The sequence below is a fragment of the Artibeus jamaicensis genome, unplaced genomic scaffold, assembly GCF_021234435.1.
Source record: "Artibeus jamaicensis isolate MK-2021 breed Jamaican fruit bat unplaced genomic scaffold, CSHL_Jam_final contig_384, whole genome shotgun sequence".
In the NCBI taxonomy this organism is placed as follows: domain Eukaryota; kingdom Metazoa; phylum Chordata; class Mammalia; order Chiroptera; family Phyllostomidae; genus Artibeus; species Artibeus jamaicensis.
The window spans coordinates 18,958,534-18,983,884 of NW_026521810.1; the positions used below are offsets into that span (position 1 = coordinate 18,958,534).

Here is a 25,351-nt window from a genome sequence, read left to right on the forward strand (position 1 = left end):
AAAGATTGGATTACAGGAGACCAATGAAATGCAGTCAAGGGAAATTTGACAGAATTCAGTCTTGGGTGTTATGTTGGAGATTTTTATGACTTTTTAACCAAGGACTAGACAAAACCTAATCAAACCTACCCTCCTTTAAAAGCTAACCCTAAAGAAATGGACTATTTTTTTTAAAAAAAAGATACTTTGTTTTCTTAAATGGAAACAATGCTAACCCTAACCCTGAAGTTAGAATCTCTAACTGTATCTTCTCTTTTTTCCTATTTTTTTCAAAGTTAGAACTGATGGTTAATCTGTAATTTTGCTATTTCTGGGCACATTTAGATTGGCCATTAACGTCGGAAGCTGAAGGTGGTGATTCCAAAGACAAAGGAAAGGAGTCGCTTGTCCATACAACCCTCAGGAACACACAACGATGGACTTCTGAAGCGGGGGGTGGAGGAGGGCGCAGTCCACGTGGAGAAATAGGTAAGACGAAGGAAGACTCGAGTTGCCATCTGCTGGAGGGTGGAAAGAATGACATTGGGCGCTCACTGTGAGAGAAAACTAAACTCAAGAAGTCAAAATAATAAATCTGCACGCACAGTGTACTGCCAGTTTAAAAAAATAGGAAGCCATGTTATGATTTCAGCATGGCAGTTTGGGGTAACGTAGAAACTATGCGGGGGAAGTAAAACAATGGCATCCTCTCTTCCTAAACTTGCACTCTGCACACTTTTCAAAGGGATAATGACTGTACTTTAAATCCTTTCAAATGTCAGCATGTGCTTTCGACATGCATTTCTCACTTTCACTGCTGCAACTTTGAACATGAAGTTGATGGGGGGGAGGGCGTTCTTCTATAAAATGCCTTAAATCTCAGATTTCCTTTGTGCTTATGTAACACGACCAAATGCACGAAGTTCACTTAGGTTGAGTATAGAGAATACTCGGATGGGGAGTCAGAAAGTCCAGGTGGACAATCTCAGTTTGCTTAGCAGCTACGGTAACCATCAGGCAATCACTTTATTGCTCTGGGCCTTAGTATTTTAAGCTGTAAAATTATAAATGGGATGGAGGATGGGCTGCAGAGTTTAAATGATCTCTAAGGCCCCTTTTAGCTCTCAAATTCTGTGAATCTATAAGCATTCCAAATTTATATAGTACTTATAACATGAATATTCAAGCTAACATGTCATCATTGCTTCTAGTGAATATAGCAAAACAGTATCTAATGGCTGGATTAATCAGCCATAACCATCTTTGCCAATGGAGGGATAATGTTTTCCCCCTTCTCGTATTGTAGAGAAAGAATCAGTTACTTAAACTTGTTTTCTCTGATGCTCTCCTCATTGCAGCAACTGCCATACCAGAGTAAGTACCCTGATGGGAAAAAACGTCAAACAAAGCCAGCTTTCAGACTCACGGAGTTAGAACAGCAAGCAACTTTGAAATCAGAAGAGGAAACCAATTAAGGGACTCATCCACTCTTGAATAACTGGTTTGGGCCAACATGGATTGGATCATTTAATTAGCAAATTCTCTCTTACCTGAATGAAACCCATCTTACTTCTTGTAGCTTTAACTCCCATATATGATGAGCATCCAAGTCAGGTGTCCCTTCCTCTCTAATTAACTTCCGTCTAGCCCAGAGTGATCCCTCCCTCGTCTGGAAACATTAGTGTTTCATATCTGAACACCTCATTTAGCAAATAACATAGACAACCTTTCACTCATTCATTCATTTGACAAACATTCACTGAACACATTTTTGTCTCATAAGTACCGTGCACTAACCGATTGTACCACTGGAGCTCCTCATGGAACACATTTTTGATGCCTTGAATTCTTTTAGGTGCAGTCGAAGAGTTAAGACCCCCATTCTAATGAAGCTGATATTTTAATGGAAGATGAGGGGGAACATTATACAAATAGGAAAATATCCTATAGTAGTAAGTGCCATAGCAGGAGACCAAAACACAGTGGTATGATAACAATCTGATACTTTTTTTAGGTTGAGTGTCAAGGAAGACTTCTCTGAGGAAGTGGCTGCTAAATTGAGACTTGAGTGACAGGAAGATGACTATTCTAAAATTGAACCAATAGGCATTTCGGGAAAGGGCATGCCAAAAGAGAATCAATTGGCATTAATGTGGAAATCAAAGGAAGAAATAAAGCCGTAGTTAAATCAACAAGGGGGGTGGTGACAAAGGATTAGTAAGGGAGGCACGCAAGATGCACGGGAGTTGGGGCCTCAAGGTCCTGTGAGAAAACATGGAGTTAATTCCAAGTGTTCTGGGAAACTAGGCAGAGAATTTAGTTTTCTTTGCATGTAAATCAGTCTTCTGGAACTTCAAGAGCACTGGACTGGGAGTCAAATTTTTTTTTTCAAGACCACTGGACTGGGAGTCCTTTTTTTTTTTTTAATTTTTCAAAACTGCCAAACTGTTGTACATAGAAAGTTTTTAGGTAAACAGCTGCTGGTAAGCTGGCTGATTGGAAAGTACATGAAGTCTTCAAGTTCGTTAATAGTTTAAACAAGGCCTGAATCGTGAGGCAGTCAGAGGTCATGATGATTGCAGCCCTCGAGTTCCAATCCTCATGAAGGCTGAGGAAATGAGCTCAGGGCGGAGCAGCACACCGGCAGACTGCGCCTACGCCTGCAGCTAAGAAGGCCTCCTGCTGCCTTGAGGAGTCCTAAGGAACAAGGGAGCGTTTATGTCTCTTTGTTGCAGACTCCCTCAGACCGCAGCCAATCCCCTAACTTCGGAGAGAGGTTCTCAAGGTCTTTTGTACTCAGAGTCACACAGCTTTAATTGAAACTTTGGAACAGGTAAATCTGTAACAATTCACGATGCTCGTGCTCAAAAGAGTATCTTTGTGTAACACAGCAGCCTGAATAATAATGGGGATTAATTCACAGAGGCTATCCTGTATTTTCTTTTAATGCAAGCCCCATTTTTACATGGTTTCTTTTGACTGGAGAATCTTTAATTGCAACGTTAAGGAAAACGTGTATAATGCAGAAGTTGTTACACATTATGAAAACTAGAATGCTTCTAACAGTAGCTGAGAGTAACCTGACTTATTTTTCACCCTGAGTTCTAGAAAAGGCAAATCCCATGTAATTAGCAAAGAATCAGGAGGGGAAAAAATTACCTTCCGCCTTCAGCCTCACCCCTCGTGATCTAAAAAGGCGCTCTAAGCTCTGATGGGAAGAATCTGCATCCCGGAAACCCAGCTAGATGCCAGCACCTTTTAATCCTACGTGACATCTGGCCTGTTAAGCAATAAAATGGAATCACTAGTAGCAATAAGAAAGAAAAGTTAAAGAAGGGGAGGGGAGGGGAGGGGAGGGCAGGGGAGGGGAGGGGAATGGGGTAGAGGGAACAGGGTGAAGATACAGAGAGAAAGTGGAGAGGAGATAGCAGGTATGGAGAGAGGCAAAAGAAAAGGTCAATGATGAGAGACCAGCAATGCCTGCCATGAGGAGGCAGAGATCATAACCTCCCGAGCATCTAGAACAGTGGCTGCATCTTTAACAGATGCTTTAAGATGGGGGCGGGGGAGTGGGAGAGAGAAAAAGAGAGAGAAAGTGATAAGAAAAAAAGAGGAGTTGAATTTGAGACATAGAAAGAAAGAAGGAGGAGAGATAAGGGGAGAAACTAGAAATGAAAAAGAATGAGAGATCTAGGCAATTATTCCCAAATTTGAATGCATATCAAAATTATCCTGAGGATCTGCCTGAAAGTACCTTCCCTGGCTTGTTTCCTATTACAACAGAAACTGGAGGGAGGGGCTGTGTTGTAGTCTCAATGAAAGTCGCAACCAAAACCTCTCCAGGGTGAGGATGCGCAGTCGGATTTGGGAGCCACTGAGCCACATGCAAAGAAGAAGGGGAAAGATGCAACCAGTGGGGCCCTGCCAGGGCTGGTGCCAGCACTGAGCCTGGAGGTGGGTGGCGGTGATGCCACGGGGCACCCATTTTTTCAAGATAGCTCATCTTCAAGAACTAGAGTTTTCCTGTTAACAGTGTTCCCAGTTTTGCCTTTTCCCAAATAGCATGCCATTCAGTGGCTTTTGGAAATGGCAGGTGGAGGACTCCACAGGCAAGGAGGCTGGAAGGCAGCTTCTCCTTTGTCCGGTATATGGGGCAGGGAAATGGCTTGACCTGTCTACACTGTCTTGGATTGCGAGGTAGCCCAGGCTGGTTTGGTGGGTTGGCCCCCAATTGGCACCAAGTGCAGAGAGAATCTCACATGCTAAGGAACTAGCAAAAGTGACTGGGTTTCAGAAAACGCACGAGACAGCACTAGCACTCATCTTCCCTGATGCGCATTTTTTATTGTCATGGTAACACACCCAGGGGCGGGTGCAGGGAACTGCGTCTGCACTTGGGCGCGGAGGGCGAGTGGGGACCTGCTGTCCTCGCTGCGACCCTGGCTGTCGTGCTGCCTGGAGCTACAGGAGCCAGGGGGCGGCAGCCAGCCAGGCCGGGAAGGAGCACAGCTTCCCAGACAAGGGAACAAGTGCCTCTCGGGATTAAGTCTACGTGGGTCCAAAGTGTGAGTGTTACTATGACAATGGTAAACAGGTTTGTCAGGTTTTCGGGGAAGTGGCTCGGTGCAGAGTGTGAGCCGTGGACAGCACTGTCTCTCTCCAGTTCCAGAATACACAGGTACCCATAGGCGGGTCTGTTTTTACACCACACGAATGGAGGGGCTTAAGGAGGGCACTGCATCAGCCCTGGATAATTCACTGCCAATGGCTGACACTGAGTTTGGTTTACTGCCTCCAACCCATCTGAAAAGCTTGGTGGTTGAAAGAAGAGAACGGAGCAACCTCATCGGATGGTAATTAACTTGCTCTTTAGAAAGAAAAAAAGTGAGCTAAGTGTTCTGATAAAGTGGTTCTGTGAAACTCTACATGTATCAAGAATGTCTCAAACATCATCTTAAGAAATTATGACCACATATAAAATCATGTTTTGTTCTGCTGTTTCCTGAGCAAGAGGAATATCCATCTTTTCTGAAGCCTACTACACCTTTAAAAAAATAAAATAAAACAAAATACAGAGCACCTTCAGAAGGGCTATAGCTTTTCCTAGGATATAGATTACCTACCATGACAGAGCCAGCCTCGCAAAACATGTTAGCAGAAATAAGGTATTGATTAAATATAGTCACAGTAAACACTAAACTTACATTAATATTTCCCACCACTGGCGATTTAACATTTTATCATCCATCACGGCCTACGACTCCATGTACACAGAGTCACAAAAATTAAAACTTGTCACAGCTAACAGGATTTAGAACATAGAGCCTTTTTATATATTCGAAAGACAGACTTTTTAAAAGCCCATATCAATGCTTAAAACAAAAAAAGATACATCCCACAATTATCTGTGGTTGTAGGTGCATACAATTTATTAATTCATTAATATCACAGATTATTTTAAAATATGCTCTTCATTAAAGAAATAACATACTCAGGTCAAATCACTGGTTGGTTCTAACATACTTCTCTTACCTCATCTCTATGTGCATTTCCACAGAATCTGTGCTTTGTCATGTTAATGCTCCCTCAGGAGTATTTGTTTCCCAGTCAGACTTGGTCTGGATCCCCTCACCACCAGCCGTGTTTGGAGAAGCGTCAAATACCTTTCCTCAACACCCCTCCACCCGGCCCCATGTGAAATCACCAACCTGTTGATTAAAGTTGATTTTCCTTGTTTCTCCAGAAGGCCCTTCTTGTTTAATCTAACTTTTGTAAGTATTTATTTGGTAGGTTATCAACTTATTCCATGTTATGTCAATTAGAGACTTTTCTTATGTTGCTTCTTTTTAGTCATTTTTATATGTATATCAAAGAAATACATATCGTGTCAAACTTATTTTTAGATTTGCTACAGTAGCTATCATATAGATACAAAGATCAATTGATAGGTAGGTAGGTAGAAAGATAGTTGAGTGAATGGATGAATGAGTATGGATGTTGGCACACTCCGGTGCACTCAGATGCTTAGGAGTATTCCTACAATCTTTCTTCCCATCTGGTCCCCTAAAATACATCACCTTCCTAATAAAATGAAATGTGGAGACATGGTTTGGATCCAGATTCAAACAAATCTACTTCAAAAAGAAAAGAAAAGACATTTGAATTTGAGGAACAATGAGGGAAAGCATCTGAATAGGGGTGCATATCAGACCATACTAAGAAATTACCATCAATTTGCTAAACTCTGACCATGGTATCTTGGCTGTGAAGAAAGGTCTTTTTTTTAGTGATATACGCTAAATATGTAGAAGTAAAATATTATGAGACCTGTGATTTACTTTAAATATCCAAAAATTATGGTGCAAAAGGGACAAGCTGTGAACAACTATTAAGTCTAGTATTCATAATTAAGTCTAAATCTAACCGAATAACTTTTTAGTCGCCTCTTTTCATGCTACACTTGATAAGAAATAAATTAATAAAAAAGAAAAGTAAGGACTATACTTCCACATGGCAATTGTCCAGGAGTGATTTCTTTCTCTTCCTTCCCTCCTCACTCTGTGAGGCCAGCAGCTTACTGTATCGCAGTTCGGAGAAGTTACATCGTGGTTCATTCCTGGACAAAGGCACAAGGGCTGCTGCGGTCAAAAGAGAAAAATAGCTAGGGAAACACTAAAGCTTTGTCCAAGGTAGGCCCTACTTTCCTGGGAGGTAACAATGGCCAAATGGCCAAAGAGGAAGAAAAAAGCAATGCTAAGTGTAGGTGTACTGCTAACGATAGTGATGATGACAAGAATACATTCTCACAGCTGGGGAACGCAACTTTAAAACCAACTGGATATGGATCAGCTTATGTTTATGTTTTAAAAGTTGTTCTGTAAAGCAAGAACATGAATCCCATTTTATAAAGAAAGAAACTCAAGTCCTGAGAGACAACTTTACCTTTATCCTCGAGCTGTTTGAAATTATTAAATGGATGGAAAATAATTCCCAAAGTTAAGGCAGTAGCAAAATCTCAAAATCAGAGCAAAATTATCCTGACATTTGGATTAGTACTTTATAACATGTGATTCTTCCCTCATCTTTTTTCAAAGTAGTTGGGTGAAAAACCTCGCCTCATTTCCTACCAGCAGGATGCAAGAGGAGACTCCCTCCTCCTGCAGCCAAGGCCTGGTGCATGACTTGTTACTGTCTTTATACAGAACACCAAATCTTTCTGGAGGGCTTTGAATATGTCTCATTTTAACCCTGCTGACACTGCTGCAGTTAGGTGGGTGGTAAGTGCCATTCAGTTTACTGTACAAATCATGAATTCTTATGTGAAAGCTGGAATGTAGTTCTAGATGGCCGTGACATCAGAGTAGAAAGAATGCTGAAAATGGAGACCCAGATAGAGTCTTCCTATATCCACGTCACCAAAGTCTTCTTCAGCCCTCAGGGATTCAGAAAGAGCAAAATTAAGAGCAGAGATGACCGTACTTTGCTTTCCGCATTGGTTGAATAGCATCCTGAGCAGTACAGTTGGATTTCAAAAAGATTTCTGAAGCCTTTGCCATATTCACAATGACTACAAACTCTTTGCGTTTGAAGAGATGTTGCCAGTTTGGCAATAGGCCAATTTCATTTTGTCAAACAACTATTTTGTTGTTTATAACAGAAGAACTGGTTGGTATCTGTCAGCCCTCGTTAGGCAATTATATTGAAAGGAAAACGTTGAATTCCATTGAACAACAGTTCACAGTTGTAGACTTCCTTGAAACAGCAATTATCTTGAAATCTAGTACATGAATTTAAATTCTTTTAGAGCTTTATATATTTTTTAAATGGTTACCCATACAGGATTATTACTATCTGAATACAGTTAACATTTGGGTATGGTCAAAAGAACTAAAGATGACCATTGGAGGAAGGGCTACAGTCAGGCCGGGATCCCATCTATGATGGGGTTTGATCTCTCTCCCTTTGATAGCAGCTCCTAAAACACAGGACTGGACCCCAGTAGCCTACCTTCCTTAATCATCAGTTGTGAATCATTCAATCAAACATAGAAACCTCTTCTAGGACCATCTTGATACTGCTGCTGTTGAATGCCTGGTGTTAAGACACAGCAACCCAGTAAAGGTAGAAATGAGGAGTTGTCTTAGTGAGAGGTTATATTTTCTGTCTGCAATGGTCTGCGGGCTGGGAAAGAATCCCTACCTAGCCGAAGACCATGTTCAAAGCCTAGCTATCTTCACAAGAAAGGCCCAATCTGATTTTTTGCTTGTTTTTATATTTACTCTGGTTTAGTCTTTAGGTCTGGTTCGCATGCCCGCGCTCAATCCACTGAGCTACACCAGCCAGGGCTAGTCTTTAGGTCAGTGCAAAATTACATTACAGTTAGAAAACCACCCACAGTATAAATAGATTAGAACTACAAGCTTGAAACACGCTATTGACACCTTTATATGAAATGTTCCCTTCGCATTCCAGCCTTGGTAGATACTTTACAATTCACAAATTCATGAATGTTAGAGCTAGCAAAGACATTAGAAATCCTCCCACAAAGTTCCATTACCTAAATAGAGAAGGCCTGTACCCCTGAAACCACATAGCTAGTCAGTAATAACAAAACCAGAATTTAAACATGGATATTCCAACTCTATGTTTGGGTCACTCTAGTCTACCAAAAATATAATCTGAATTTTACTCTTGAGAAATTTCAACTTAGGAGATGTAAAAAAAAAAAAAATTGGTGGGCAGTAGAAGCAACTAGAGGCCAATTTATGCAGTATTTAACAGAGCACTTAGTTTTTAGATGAGTAAAAGTTCAAAAGAAGAGAGAGACTAATATGGACTTTGGGAGTGTGATCTCTGTTTTTTTAAAAAATGAAATACTCTCCCAATATTTTATATGCTCTAGCACTTCACACAGTTAATGAAAGTGAGCAAGTACCCATTATGTGGTGGTTGAATGTCTAGGTGAACATATGGATTTGTAAATGGGTAAGTGAATAGTCTGGACAATGCAAACCATAAAAAGAGAAGTGGGACTTAATATGGATTAGCATTGAAGGGACAATTGTGGAGGCCAGGGAACTACCGAAACAAGTATTATTTACTTGGAGGTTGTTGAGAAAACAATGTTCCTGAACCAGAAGACAATTACTAGGAAGTAGCAGATGATGCACTTGGATGTTGACACCTCACTATCATGCAGCTGATCATCACCCATTCCCATGACTTCACTGGGTTATGTTTAGACCAGTGTTGTAAGTACAGGGAGAATTAGAGGAACTTGTTAATGAATCCAAACTCCCACATACAAAATGAGATTGCTGAATGTGTGTGGTAGTTGGTATTCTTTTATGTTCTTTTTCTGCACAAACAGCAACAGATGGTAGAAGGGGGCCAAGAGGGGTGGAATCCAGGAGGAAAGGTGCCTCCTCTTCTCTCTTGCTGGGTCTACCCTAGATGAAAGCCAGGGAAAAGATGGATTGTAGAAGATCAACCTTTTTCAGAGTCAAAAGTTTGATTGGCAGCCAGCTCTCTTAACTGCCCCAGAGAAGGTTCTAGGGAATGGAAGAAAAAATCACTTGTCACCAGAACCAGCTCTGTTAAGGGAAATGGCTTCGATTTTTTTATGCCTTGATTTCCTCATGTATATAAGGGTAATGATAAAATCTCATAGAACTGTCAAGAAATCAATGGAATTAATATATCAAAGTGCTTTAGTTTAGTGCCTGAGATGGAGTAAATCACTCTCTAAGGTTTGATGGAGCCGATGAGGATGCTGGTGAACATTTGTGAATTGCAGGTGTATAAAAAGATGCATTGACCCTTTAAGGAAGTACATCTTCTGTTTGAAATCCTCCTTAATCCTGCATGCTAGTCATTTCCCAATCTTCTGAACATGGGCTTGCTTTGTCCTTAGTACCTTGGCACTTGATATTCTGCCTGCTTCTGGATCTGTAAGTGGCTGCCTCATACTTATTATTCAGGTTTCAACTCAACCGTCACCTCTCCAAGGAAGCTTTGTCTAACCTGGAAAAAGTAGGCCCCTCCCCTCCATTTCTCTCTGCCACATGGTTCTATTTTAACTTTCCCTCGTGTATTCGTATCCAAAAATTATCTTATTTACCTGTTTGCTTACAAGGCACTCAGTCTTGCTTACCACTAGATACCCAGACCTAGAATATGCTGCATATGTTAAATGCTCACCAGATATCTATTAACTTCTTACTGGTGAACTGAGCCCCAAAGTATAAACATTTAAAATAGTATTCAATGCTCCAAAAAACAAGTTATCCCGTTCCAGAAAGAAAATACTCAAAGCAATCTTCACAGGGAATAACAGCATTAGGCTTTTCATGCTTTCTTTCTTTCTTCTTCTTCTTCTTTTTTTCCCCTGTACAATCTTGAATTGAAAAGCAAACTAGTGAAGGACACTGGATATTGTGACCAGGTTCCTTCTCATAATCTATAAGTCTTTAGATGTCACTTTGTCAGTCCTCAGCTTGGTGAAATAAATTTTTAATTTTGAAAGGTCGGGCTCCCCTCCCCTCTGGGTCCTGAAGTGAAAGGAATTTAACAATCTGTAACACACTTGTACTTCATATGTGTTTAGATCAGTGGCCTGCACAAACTAGATGCTCAATAAGTCTGCCGGTCTTATTACTTGTATAAAGGATGTGTACACATCCTAGAGATGTTTAACATGTGCTTTACAGACTGAAGAGTCAATATTTTGACCTTCAGAAAACCAAGGTCTAGTACAGCAATTGTTCAGCAGTGTAAAAGGTCAGCTAGTAGAGACTAGCTATTTCTACTTTAAACTCTGTCCTATCTTCTAAATGGTGCTTCCTAGTTAAATTCAATACTTTTAAAATATTTATGTACTGTTATTTTAAATTTCTATTCTTATAGTCAAAGGACAACTGAGTAGAAAAATGTTATACCTTCTTTTTCTCCAGCTATTCATGCTGAGAAGCAACCTGTTTTACTGCTGAAACCTGTGTTTGTTCTGTTTCAGTTGTGCTGAAGGAGACAGTTCTGGCACCTTTAAAAATCAAAGATCTATCACTCTACAGGAAAACACAGCAACCCAAGAAAGGGAACTGCGAGAAATAGAAAATAAAATAAGATATTGTGCTTCTAAAACCTTATTGAGCTTATGAATCACCTGTGGATCATGTAAAAATGCAGATTCTGAGTTAGTATATCTCAGGTGGAGCCTGACATCCTGAGTTTCTCACAAGCTCTGGTTTGCTTCAAAGAACAAGTGATTCTTCCCTGCTGCTGGTCCATTGTGTTTATGGGCCACACTGTTTAGGCCATATGGCTGGAGAAATAAAAATCACTTAAGAGCATTTAGTACTTAAAGTTATGGTAACATTCAGCCATCACTACTTTATTTAACCTGCAAAAATGACCATAAATTATTCCCTTCCCATCCAGAAGATGTAGTTTGTTTTTCTGCTCCTTGAGTCAGGGTGACCACGTGATTCACTTTGGCCAACAGACAACAGCAACTTGCCACAAGGTGAGACTTGAAAAGAAGTTTGTATGCTAGAACTTGTTCTATCTTGCTGCTCTTGGAAACCTGCAATCACCATGCAGTTGCGCCTAAGCTGGCTGGCTGGAGGATGAAAGGCCACATGCAAGTCTACAGCCAGTCAGTCAGGCCACCGCCAACAGCCTGCTGATCGCCATCCCCATGAGTGAAGCATTCTAGGTTATCCAGCCTTCAGCTAATTCTCCAAGTGGCCACATCATTAGAGTGAGCATAGTCACCTTGGGCCACACAGAGAATCTCTGAAAGCCAACACACAGAACCATGAACTAAATAAAATTATTGTTTTTGCCACCAAGTTTCCTTTGTTTGCTTACCCAGCCTGTACCATAGAAACTAATACTTAAAGAAACAGTCGTTGGAGTTTAATTAGAAACGCACAACACTATTTGTGCTTATGATTATTTTTTCTTCTTATCTTCAATGTGTGTGGTATAATTTTGGCCTCATAAGATAGAAATTGATATAAGTAGTTATTGCAACAGAATTTAAAATATTTTTTCTAATTAAATGTATTTATGCCTTACTTTCGTGTGTTGAGTAGTTCTGCTAAGAGTTAAGCTGCATGCCCTGGTTACACACACAGCTTGTACATGGCAGAATAATTTTTAGCCTAATATAAGTCAGACATTTCAGAAGTTCTTTTCAGTAAGTGAGTCAATGTCTCAGATTCTTCTGCTAAAATGCAAGTATAGAATTTCATTCTGAAAGACTTAGATTTCCAGTTATCATTTTCATTCATGTTTCAGGCAAGGCAAGGCTCATCCACAAAGGAGGAATCTTACACTGATCTGAGATGCCAATGACAAACCCTTTTGGGGGAAGGACACATCTGACATCAGCCAGTCGCTGGTGCAGTCCTTAGATTTGCAGCGCCAGAGCCGTACTTGTCCTTTGCTGGTTTACACATTGTTGGGGATCTCCGCCCCATTGTTTGTGATCCTTGACCATCTGGACTCCTCTCATACTTGTCTTAACCACATTTTTTTTCTGTTTTACGGCCACATGACATACATATTGATTACACTCTTTTGGCCATGCCATATATTAAACTGTGGACAAGGGTAGGTTTCTCAATTTTTTTTTAAAAAACTGTCCTTCTTATTGAGACAACCTCTACCTCCTGCCCACTCCTAATTTTTCCATGTTCAGAATCATCACTACCAAAGGCTTTGCAAACTGGTACTCCACAAGCTGAATAAAGTCTGCAGTATCACATGCTTTCTAATAGAACAGAATTCCTAAAAATTACAAACTGAAAGCCTTTGATGAAAACATGCACTCCACAGGCAGCACCAGCTCTATCGCTCCCTACTGTCCAGCTGCTTTCCACATCCACGGGGACCTGGTTGGACTGAGAGGACTTCTGATCATAGGTGAGCTATATTCTACTCTTTCTCTTCGGAGATCTGCATGTACAGCCACCACAGCAACACCACCGAGTGCATTCCAGAGATCTGTAAACTCCGTGGCCTGCTGTGATCTCTATCCCTATCGCCATCTGCTTATTCTTAGCTCTAAATGTCAGAGTTCACTTTCATCTCATACTCTATATTGCCTTGTGTCTACCCTAGATCGAGCCATTCTATTGAAATCATCATAAATTATTCCTTTTCTTTAGAGTACAACTTAAAAACTGTCAATCGCACGACAAAGCAATGAGTGTACCTGGCCCACCCTGTCCATTTCTAACATTTATATAGTCAGTCTCACATACGGGCAGACATGGTGGCTTCACAACCGACCTCCTTGCCTTCACTATCCTTTTCCCTTCCTTCATATTCAAGGTTACCAACAGAATTATATTCCTTGCCCCCACATTTTGGAAATCGTAATCCAAGTTGAAAGTCCACCCAATCTGGTGCTAAGCTAACACTCCCTTCCCATGTCCCCTCCTTCTTCTGGCTCCCGAACCTGTGTGTCACACATCCAAAGCACCCCTTTTACAGACTTTGTCTACTGAACAGAGTGGCCTTCACCTGTTCATCTGGCCAGCTCCTCCTCCTTTTACCCATCTCCTCTGACTGGCCTTGCTAATGCACTAGAGGAGTTTTTCCAAACACAGCTTTGCTTACATGTCTGCCACAGCAGGAATCATACTGTTTTGTTACTCATCACCTCCACTCCAGATCTGGGAACACTGAAGGCAGACAGCACATTTTATCTAATTCTATCTTATCAGCTAAGCCTCCATGTGAGGTACACTAACAAAAACAAATAAGAATAGCAACTGGCATTTATGTTAAATAATTAAAAAGACTTCCTCAAGGTGCCTTGGAAGATTAAGAAGTGATTCCAGACGATGGGAGATGATTTGAATAAACAGATAAATGCATCCGACTGGGCAGGTAAATTCACCCAGAAGGTGGCTGTTTAGGGATGGTGAGAAATTTTCTACCCAAAATAAATCTGTGAAAGGAGACCACATATAAATGGCACTAATCTTTGTGACTTCAACTTCAAAAGGTTGGACCTTCCTGGGTTAATATGTTGTACTTATATGCTCAAATAAAATAGAAGTTTTTATATTTAGCTCAGATTCTCTAGACTATTGATTAGGTAAGAATTCAAACCAGTTAATAAACTCAATTCAATAAGAATCTCTGTGAACCCAGAAAAGTGGCAGGCAGCACTATGAAGAGTGGGTATGTTTACCGGTGCTATGTGATAATTCCTATGCTCTGTATATACAGTCTTTCATATGTGGTCTTCTTCCACACCTTTAGAGGTAGATTTTAGAAGCTCTTAAAAGTGGAAAAATATCAATCTGTCCTTAGGAAATTTCACTTTATCTTTAAGGAAAGAATGAGTAGCATCGGGAAAATTCTCTAAAATAAGATAATTAAATGCCAAGATATATCAGAGATGGGATTTACTACAGAATTCAATTGGTACAATTATGTATAGCTGGGATAAGGAGGTGAGACTTTCTAATACCAAACAGAAGAACTGTAGTTGTCCAGCTATCCTCACAAATTTTAGAGGAATGATAGAAAGAATGAAAAAGAGAGAGAGAGAGAGAAGAAAGAAAAAGAAAGAAGAAAGGAAGGAAGGAAGAAAGAAAGAAAGGAAGGAAGGAAGGAAGGAAGGAAGGAAGGAAGGAAGGAAGGAAGGAAGGAAGGAAAGAGAAACAAAAAGCAGGTTCTTGCACTAGCATGTTGCTATGGTGCTTAAAGTCCAAACCTTAGAATCACTCTTGACATTGTGAGAAGCCAAAACAAAGTTAAGTGTATTGCAATTAAATAAGTGTTTCCAAAGTTGTGTGGGCACATTACTTTGGTTTTAATAGGTGTCCCAAATAAATGGGTAAAACCAGGAAAAAAAACCCATAAAAAACAAGATTTCTTATAATTGAGATAAACAGTGTGCTGTGGCTATCAAAGAATAGAGCAGAGTCTGTTCATTTCACAAATATATTTAAATATTCTTACCCCCACAGAGCATCTTAAGTAATATCACATCAAACTATTTTCAGACATTAATAGCTTTGTGAAAACAATATGGCTGACATGCCACTTAATAAGATGCAGGAATGAAATGCTCATAAACTCCCAGGAAAAACAATGAGGACCACGAAGGCCAACCTTCCTTCTGCAATGGGGACTGCCTATAAAGGAATGAGTGAGACAATGGGAATGGGAAGGCAGGGTAGTTCCAAGGCGCCAAGAGCAGGTTCAGGCAGGGATCTCTCCATCAGTACCTGAGCCGGACGAAGGAGAGAGAACCAAAAGATGTTTCTATTAGTGACATGGTAGAGTTTATCAAGGAGAGAAAGCAGCAAAAGAGCTGCTGAGGGTAAAACCTGTGTAAACCTTCAGAAGGGCAGTCTGGCACATTCTGTATTGAAAGTCCCCATCCTTTGAAATCCACTCATACTTCCAAAATTAAAATTTAAGGATACACTTGCCCAAACATGCAAAGCTTTATGTCCTGGTCCATTGAGGCTGTTGTAACAAAGTACTGTAGAGTGGTGACTTGAATAATAAACATTTATTTTTTCACAGCTCTGGAGGCTGGGAAGTCTAAAATCAAAGCACGTGCAGATCTGGTGTCTGGTGAAGACCTGCTTCAAAGTTCGTACCTAGCTTTGCTCTTACTGTCCCCCGCCACCCCCACCCCGCCATGGCAGAAGGAGCCTGAGAGTTCTCTGAAGCCTCTTTTATAAGGACACTACAACCATCCTTGTGGGCTGCACTCTCATGACCCAATCACCCCCACAGGCTCCATCTCCAAATGCCACCACACTGCGGATTGGGTTTTAACATATGTATTTTGGAGGTGGCACAAATCTTCAGCCCATAGCAGTATTTGTATAAGATGTTCATCATCACCATTTTATAATAGCTAAGATAGAGAAACAACCTAGTTGGTTAACAAGAGGGGATGAGTGAAATAAATAAAATAGAATGGTTGGCAGCCATTTAAGGTGATACTATCCATTTGTATTGTTGATATGTGGAAATATCAACAGTGAACAATAGCTACAAAGTAATATGTATAATGGTATCAGATTTTTAGAAACTATAAATATATGTGAAATAGATAATCTCTAAAACACTTTTCTCTTGGGTGGTTGAATTTTAGGTGACTTAATCTGCATTTTAAATTTCTTTTCTGATTTTTTCGTTTTTCTATAATAAAGAGGCAAAACTTGAATGTGCCTGAGAAATACATGCAAACCAACAGCAGTAAGAAAACTTGGGTGTAACCTATGCTGAAGGATGCTCAAAGCTCGCACATACAACATCTCTGTATTTCCTGATGCTCTGGTGAGAGAACCAATTTATTAAGAGTCCCACTAAGTGCTGGGGAATGTTATAGATACAGACTTTATAATCTGTGTTTGAAGTCTAATAGGAGAGAGAACAAGATTTACCAGGTGTTTTGTCCAAATTCTACCACCAATTGTGGGTAATCACTTGACATTTCTGGCCCTTCAATTTCTCAATTTAAAACTAGGGTATCAGTGGTATATAGGCTACTTTTCCAGGTTATATTTTGTTAATGCTTCAAATGAATGTTTCTCAGATTTTAGTTTTAACTTGGGGCCAATGGTAAAGAAGATTTTATATGGTTGGTCCAAGATTCTGTGTTTCTAACATGCTCTAAAGCTGCTGGTCCCAGGCTTACACTTTTGAGTCAAAATACACTAATAATATACATGAGCTTATTGAATTTCCCCAAGATTCCTTTATGATAGCTATCCTTAACCCTGCTTCACTGATGATGATATGGCCTATGAATTATAAGATCCAACCGATGGAAAATGGCAAAGCAGGAATCCTACTTGGGAACTTTTTACTTCTTCTCTCCAAGATGTTAATGTGCACCGAGTTCTAAAACACTGGAAGTAGAAATTACTGTCACACTCATGTTAAAGTGAACAGGAGCAGAAACATCATCGGTAAAGGAAAGCTGCTAATGGAGCTGAGAAAAATGAGAGATCACTTTATATAAGGAATGGTGAAGAAGTCACAGGGGGAATTCAACACCAACCTTGAAGCACAGCTACAGTGAAGGTCAGCCATGATGGAGAGAATGGCCAGCAGCTGGGTAGAATATGACACAATCAGAGCATAAGACAGCGCAGAGGGAATTTGCACAGTGGTGCCAGGAGAGCAGGAGGGGCCTCAGGAACTAACCCAGGTATTTATTACAAGAGTCAACGATAACTCTAAGGTGTTGAGCCTTAGAAACTAGAGGAATATCTCAAATGGAAAAATTTAGTATACCATTGGAAGGCCTTTACCAACTTCCTCTCCCCAACACAGAGACTCCATTTGTCTCTGTCTACCTTCTCCCCCTCCCACCCAGTGCAATGGACTTGATCTCTTCATCATAATAGAAGCATTCCAGTGCCCATACTTGTACTTACACCTTCACAATATCCATCCCTCCTGTCACTGCACCTACATCTTCAGTCCTTAAAACTACTTCCCAAACTCTTTTCTTCAATGAAGGCCTTCCCTGTCTATTTCCTTCATCTGAGCCTTTTAGCCCTGATTCTATCTGACCTGTTTGTCAGCTCATCTGATTTGTATGGAGACATTTACTCTTGAGCACTGAGCAATATATAAATAAGATTATCAGCAGAGTCCCTCCATGTCTAACTCACTTTCCTACCTATGGTTCCTAGAGGACAGCAATGAGTCTTTGCATTTCTTCTGTTTACTCCCATTGCTCACGTTATGCATTGCATATGATAACTGCTTCCTCAGTGCTATCCACATTACTGTCTTGTTTTCAGAGAAGGATAAAGTTTATTAAAAATATATAGCTTCCCTTTTTAACTTGATTCTCCTCAGTAGATCTCTTGTGAGAAGCCATAGGGCCCTCACCCTTGCCCCCTCAAAACCCACCCCTTGCATCTTCAGAGGCACTGTATAAATGCCAGCTGGGCTGGATGCTGTGTGCCCCTGAAAACAACAGAGCTGATTCTCTCCTTTTGAAGTTGTGACTTCCACCCTCCTCCTCTTCCTTTAAGTGTTTTTTTTTTTTTTCCTAAAGAAAAGCCATGGTTCACTGCTCCTAAAAATTAAAGATAGAAGCATAAAGATCAAGGTCCATGCTGGTGCAAGCGGTGACAGAACATTAAAATTGTGGCTTGAATTTCTTTTGCCTTGAACACTTCCCAAGACAAGTAATGGGAAGCTCCCCCCAGAATGCATGTTCCTTTCAGAATTTTTCCACCTGCACCTCTTGCAGGTTCACAAACTCTTTTGACTAAAATGAACCACTTGGAGGCAGCCGTCAGTTGAGATAATATGTGAGTGGCAAGACGTATAAAAAAATTGTATGTACCCATCCCTTACCTCCCTACCCCACCATGAAGTACCAAGAAAAAGCAGGAGGGGTTATTCATGCAAAGGTGAATTTGTAAGTTTTAGAAGAGAAGGAATTAACCCTGTCTCCTCCAAGCTCTAAGTCTGGCCTCTTCAGATGCACCAAGCACGCTCTTCTACCTCCTCATGTTCCAGATCGTGTTTTGGCAACCAGAGTCACACAGCATGTACCTCGGAGTCCCTTCCTATTTCCTGAATCCACATTTTCAAGACTCTTATCCTTTCTCACCCCAGTCACCCAATCACATGTAACTGCTAACTTGGGGTGGTTTCCCTGATGCCCAGCTACTATGGTGCTCAAGCTCCTTCCCTACACAAATATGAAAAATGGAAACGGTGGCCTCAAAGCTTATAGAGTACCTTTCGTCAGCATCTAACACTAAAGGAGAGACATTTGTGGATAGAAACTTGTGGTTAGTCCAAAAGAAGAGTAGATCAAGTACACACACATCATATATTATATACTGTTCAGTCACATTATACTCTGAATCAGATGTTCTTATAATACAGGTAAAGAAAGATGAAAGATCGAACATAAGAAAAAACAGAACTGTGAGTGAGTTCCTTTTTTTTCTCTTAAAAAAAATTTGTGTGCTGGACCCTAAGAAGCATGACACTAAAACCTGTGAAAAACAGTCCTATCAGCTTGCTGTGGGGACTCAAAAGTTGTTGTTTCTCTGCTCAACTTTACTGAAACACTTGATTCATGTTGTTCTTATTTAACCTAATTTGCATTGATTTAATCAGTGCTGGTATGCTTTAAATACATAATAAATTGGGATTCTGCAACTTAGACGACTTAGAATAACTAAATTTCAATAAAGCTCATTTCAATCTGTTAATGTATACAGTTCTGCCAAGGGGTTTAAAACGGTAGAAAAGATGCAAACTTGCCACACTAGAGGTGGGAAAGGTTTAAAGATGTCATGCAGAAATAATCTGCAGCAAATAATTTGAAAAGATATACATCTCTTAATTGCAGCCTCAACACACCCTCTATGTTTTGAGTAGCATACTTAGAAGAAAAAACTCACATAACAATGCATTTAATTTAATTTTATTCTCTTTCCTTCTTGCCAGCACTCAACTCTTTTCTGCCTTTCTGCACCAGCTCTACAAATCAAGTGACATCCAAGTGGGGCCTCTTCTTGCCCATTTGGCAGGTTCCATCACCCCTGTGCCAAGCTGCCTGCACTGGGAGGATGTTCTGCCTAGCGGCCATGGGGATTGGGTGCCTTGGACTCACAGTACTTGCTGAATGGCTGGCCAGTGTTTACCCCCCCCGTCTGCCCTCCTCTCCAACCCTTTACTGTTTATGGCTCAATCAGCCGGCCTGCTGTCACGAATAATTGTCTTGGCAAGAGGTGAAAACACTTGCTGGTGGAATTGTTTTTCTGTTAAAGTGTTCTGCAGCCACATGGAGGTGCCAGGACAAAACCGGCAGGTAACCCGTCCAGAGTTAGGTAGGAAGCAAGAGTGATGGAGGTGACAACCATCAAGAATGGCGAACAAAGGAAGCCCACTTTGGTGTGGGACAGCCCGAAACCCATCTGTACCAGTAACACGCTGTGAGACCTTGGGTAACCATCTGATGTTTGTGTACCTCAGTTTCATCATATACAACATTAAGGGTTTGATTTTCTAATGTGTTTTCTAGCTCCTAAGACAGTATGTGACTTCTAGGACATTTCAGGTTCCTTTTCCTTCCAATGAAATGATGCATCTCAGGGATGAATGATCAGGGCAGAGCTCTAAATACAGAATGGAATGATTCATGCCCCTGTCCGTTGGACTTTCCTGAAAAGTACCACTAGCCTTTGGTGACCATGATTTCACTGGTCAGTCTATTCTATTTGGATGCTAATGAGCAACCCAGTTACTTGCCCAAAGTTGATGCAACCTGGAAGCTTTGGTAATCCAGCTCATTCTTATTAAAGTGAGCACCACTACATAAGATACCCACTTATTTTCAGTTCTTGAGAGGCCCATGTGATGGGGATTCAAAGAGAGGAGCTGTAGATTCACATTTGAGCCTCTCTGCCACCTCCTTGGGCTTCAGTGTCCAGAAGGTAGTTTGTCCACACTCACTTCCAGCAGAGATTCCCTGCCATCTTCTCAATGTTAAAAAAGAAACAACAAAAAACATGGCCAACAGGTCCCTCAAAATAGCAATACAAACCCGAGAGAGAGAGAGAGAGAGAGAGAGAGAGAGAGATTGTAAGAACCCCATCTATTTATGGCTATAAATGAAAATAATCCAGCAAATACTTCTCTTCATACTTAGGAGACAATTTAGTAACAGTCCCAAAGTTTAAGAAGGGACGCATGTGTGGAAGAGGGCAGGCACTGTTATGGTTTAAACCACCACTTCCAGGCTCCCCTGGAACGGGTGCACTGCAGGGCGCTGGAATCACCCTGAGCAGCCCGCCAGGCAGGGCCCTCCCAGTGCGGTGCCACACAGACAGCAGAACCCTTTTTAATCCACCACGGCCCCCACAGACCTGTGTGGAGACTGTGGAAGCCCCAGGGGGATCTCGGGCAAAACTCCCTGTAAACAGACCTACGCTGCAGCCACTCTGGGCCACATAGCACCAGGACCTGGATGGCTCTGCCAAACCCGTGGAAAGCAGTCCCGCTGTTCACCACCTGAAAAGGCTGACGGACTGCGGAACTCCAGAGCCTAAGGGGGAAAAAAATCTTAGCCGAGTCGCCCCTGCCCCCGCGCCCCAACCCCCGCTCCCGCAATCATTGCGCTCTCTACCTTCTCTCAAGTTGCTGTTCTGAAGCAGAGAACCAAATGTTGATTTCTCTACATATTCCTGCGTATCCCTTACACGCAGACGGATTTAAAGTGGGAGGGAGACTATCCCAAAAAGGGAAGGGGGAGAGAGCAGAACAGTTCAATTTCCCACTAGAAAATATCTTGTTGTTGAAGATGCTGCCCCATACCTCCATCCCACCCACACCCCCCCCCCTTTTTTTAAATATAGGCAGAAGGCTGAAAGTGTTTTCCGTTCCATCAAAGAATATATACTACTTTAATGGTTCGGGAAAATGTTGGTTTTATGCCACCCCTTTTCAATCTGCCCACGTCTGAGGTGCTCCGGGAAGACGCACAATCGTGAGCAGCTTACGACACTCAGTGAGCAGTAGGTGCCTGTGCAGGCTCGCACCGCACACCGCCTGGCGGAGGGAAGGAGCCTGGGCGCCGCGCCCCGCGCCCCACGCCGCCACCCGCGCCGCCTCCGCCCGCGTCTCCTGCTTGCCGGCAGTCCGCAAAGCATGAGCGAGCCCGCTCTCCGCAGCCACCCCGGGCGCGAATGGCAGGCTGTCTCCGAGGACTAAAAGGTAGCGCCGGTCAGTGGTCCTTTCCAATGACGGACATTAACCAGCCTGTCAAATCCTGGGGAGTCGCAAGCCCCGACTTTGGAGTTTTTCCCCCCCACCACGTCACAGTTCGAACTGCAGAGGGAAAGGACAGCGGTAGGAAGGCGAAGACCGGGCTCCGGCACGTAGTTGGGAAACTTGCGGGTCCTAGAAGTCGCCTCCCCGCCTCGCCAGCCGCCCTTGCAGCCCCGAGCCGAGCAGCAAAGTGAGACATTGTGCGTCTGCCAGATCCGCTGGCCGCGGACCGGGGCTGCCTCGGAAACACAGAGGGGTCTTCTCTCGCCCTGCATATAATTAGCCTGCACACAAAGGGAGCAGCTGAATGGAGGTTGTCACTCTCTGGAAAAGGGTGGGTAAGACACTTTTTAATTAAATTCTTTCCCGAAGATTTTTTTCCCTCCCTTTTCTTTGCTGCAGCATCTAACATGGACCAAATCACCATCTCTTTGATCTTTCCGTGGCTGTGAACTTTCTATGCTGCCCAGCTTTCTGCATGCTTAGAGGTGAACCTGTGGCTTTGGGGAGGGGGGATCCTTCTTTATTTTAATGTATTTGTTTGATTTTTGCCCTTTTCTCCCCCTCCCCCGCTTCCTCTCCCTCGGAATAAAATATGATGTAGATTTCTGACCGAGCGCTTCCAATGGACATTCTCCATCCTCTCTGGAAAGATTCTCGCTAATGGATTTCCTGCTGCTCGGTCTCTGTCTATACTGGATGCTGAGGAGGCCCTCGGGGGTGGTCTTGTGTCTGCTGGGGGCCTGCTTTCAGATGCTGCCCGCCGCCCCCAGCGGGTGCCCGCAGCTGTGCCGGTGCGAGGGGCGGCTGCTGTACTGCGAGGCGCTCAACCTCACCGAGACGCCCCACAACCTGTCTGGCCTGCTGGGCTTGTCCCTGCGCTACAACAGCCTCTCGGAGCTGCGCGCCGGCCAGTTCACGGGGTTAATGCAGCTCACGTGGCTCTATCTGGATCACAATCACATCTGCTCGGTGCAGGGGGACGCCTTTCAGAAACTGCGCCGAGTTAAGGAACTCACACTGAGTTCCAACCAGATTACCCAACTGGCCAACACCACCTTCCGGCCCATGCCCAACCTGCGCAGCGTGGACCTCTCGTACAACAAGCTGCAGGCGCTGGCGCCGGACCTCTTCCACGGGCTGCGGAAGCTCACCACGCTGCACATGCGAGCCAACGCCATCCAGTTCGTGCCCGTGCGCATCTTCCAGGACTGCCGCAGCCTCAAGTTTCTTGACATCGGATACAATCAGCTCAAGAGTCTGGCGCGCAACTCTTTCGCCGGCTTGTTCAAGCTCACCGAGCTGCACCTGGAGCACAACGACTTGATCAAGGTGAACTTCGCCCACTTCCCGCGCCTCATCTCCCTGCACTCGCTCTGCCTGAGGAGGAATAAAGTGGCCATTGTAGTTAGCTCGCTGGACTGGGTTTGGAACCTGGAGAAAATGGACCTGTCAGGCAACGAGATCGAGTACATGGAGCCCCATGTGTTCGAGACCGTGCCGCACCTGCAGTCTCTGCAGCTGGACTCCAACCGCCTCACCTACATCGAGCCCCGGATCCTCAACTCCTGGAAGTCGCTAACGAGCATCACCCTAGCGGGGAACCTATGGGACTGCGGGCGCAACGTGTGCGCCCTGGCTTCATGGCTCGGCAACTTCCAGGGCCGTTACGATGGCAACTTGCAGTGCGCCAGCCCAGAGTACGCGCAGGGCGAGGACGTCCTGGACGCCGTGTACGCCTTCCACCTGTGCGAGGACGGAGCTGAGCCCACCAGCGACCACCTGCTCTCCGCTGTCACCAACCACAGTGACCTGGGCCCCCCTGCCAGCCCGGCCACCACGCTCGCTGACGGCAGGGAGGGGCAGCTCGACGGCACTCCAGAGCCGGCTACTGTGGCACTCCCTGGCGGCGAACACGCCGAGAACGCTGTGCAGATCCACAAGGTAGTCACAGGCACGATGGCCCTCATCTTCTCCTTCCTCATCGTGGTCCTGGTGCTCTATGTCTCTTGGAAGTGTTTCCCTGCCAGCCTCAGGCAGCTCAGACAGTGCTTTGTCACGCAGCGCAGGAAGCAAAAGCAGAAACAGACTATGCATCAGATGGCTGCCATGTCCGCCCAGGAATACTACGTTGATTACAAACCCAACCATATTGAGGGAGCCCTGGTGATCATCAATGAGTATGGTTCGTGTACCTGCCACCAGCAGCCCGCGAGGGAATGCGAGGTGTGACAGTCCCCGTGGCTCTCCCCCGTGCACTACCAAATACGCTTGGGCAGCCGGGGCAGGCCCACGAGCGCGCCAGCCTGGGGTCTCCTTGTCTTTGCTCTGCTAACTCTCCTTGACTGAAACTGTAAGGGGATCGCTCCCAGAGACATGACATTTTGGCTTTATTGTGTCTTAAAAACAAAAACGAAATAAAACAACAAAAATCCACCCCACAACCTTCAGGACAGTCTATCTTAAATTTCATATGAGAACTCCTTCCTCCCTTTGAAGATCTGTCCATATTCAGGAATCTGAGAGTGTAAAAAGGTACCAATCATTGATTTTTTTTTTTGTAAACTAAAATGTTTAAAATAAAATAGCATTTACAGTTTTTACAGACTGGAGTAATCTAAATGAGTTGTTACCTGTGTTATAAGACCAGCAACAGTTAAAATTTCCTTCCCACTGAGTGTGGGGGGTGGGGTGGGGGGAGGGGGTGGAGGCAGGAGGAACAGGGGTGGCTAGTAGCCAGAAGGAAGAACCCTAAATTCAGGAGCAAAGTAGTCAGACTCCATTTAAAATATGAAGATAGACAAAAATTATCAGGTTGATTTTCTCCATATGACTAAGGACTTAAAAAAGCCAGACCCTTTCTATTATTTTTAGGGGGTGCAATGTAATCTAACCACTTTAAAGCAAGTGAAAGGTGGACCAAGCACCCACTCAGCCTTGAAAGGAGGGATCACTGCAAATGGCTTTTAACAGGCAGTGCCAGACAGCTTGTCCTATTAACAAGAAACATTGTTTTGGACTTAATATAACCATCTTTCAAATCTATTTGAAATCCCACCCCCAAATGCCACTGGTTCATAATTCTCTTATGCCTTTTAGTCACCAGACTTAGTAGCATCTGTGCCCTTTTTCCTACTCTTCCCTGAAAGAACGGCCCTCAGTTCCTGCTCTCTGTGGTCTGACTAAGGGGAATCAGACGGAATTCAAATGTTTGGTGATGAAAGCTGTGCTTTCTGGAGCATGTTGCTAAGACTGCAGCAAGCTGAGGTTCTAAGCAGCGACAGCACACTCCTAGTTACTATGGGGAACAGTCAGAAAAATCCTGCCTCGTGATCAATGCCTACTGGGTAATGCCTTGTAGCAGGAGGCTTTGGGGGCAGATGTGCTGCAGAAGTGATATGTGTGGCGTAGGGTGGTGATGGTGCGGGGATATCATCATCTGACCCTGCGTTTGATGGAATGCAGTACTGAAATGGGATCGATTTGTTAATCCAGGACAAAAGCTGTCTCTTCTCAGATTGCCTTTTTGTGTAATGCTTGCTTTTCCTGTGTTGTTTTACTTTTTTGTGTGTTGGGA

General features: G+C 43.2%; 2 protein-coding genes across 5 annotated transcripts in view; one reads left to right on the forward strand and one right to left on the reverse strand.

Annotated features, from left to right (window-relative positions):
* CTNNA2 (catenin alpha 2) overlaps positions 1-25,351 on the reverse strand; it is a 1,098,262-nt gene that overhangs the window by 335,898 nt on the left and 737,013 nt on the right. The window lies entirely within an intron of this gene.
* On the forward strand, positions 21,849-24,306 carry LRRTM1 (leucine rich repeat transmembrane neuronal 1). Its single transcript, XM_037144096.2, has 2 exons — positions 21,849-22,108; positions 22,379-24,306. The coding sequence occupies exon 2, from the start codon at positions 22,438-22,440 to the stop codon at positions 24,004-24,006; it is 1,569 nt and encodes a 522-aa protein (XP_036999991.1). The 5' UTR covers positions 21,849-22,108; positions 22,379-22,437; the 3' UTR covers positions 24,007-24,306.

What these genes read in the sequence shown, in the direction of transcription:
- LRRTM1 (XM_037144096.2), top strand. Translation starts at nt 22,438, where the DNA reads ATGGATTTCCTGCTGCTCGGTCTCTGTCTATACTGGATGCTGAGGAGG.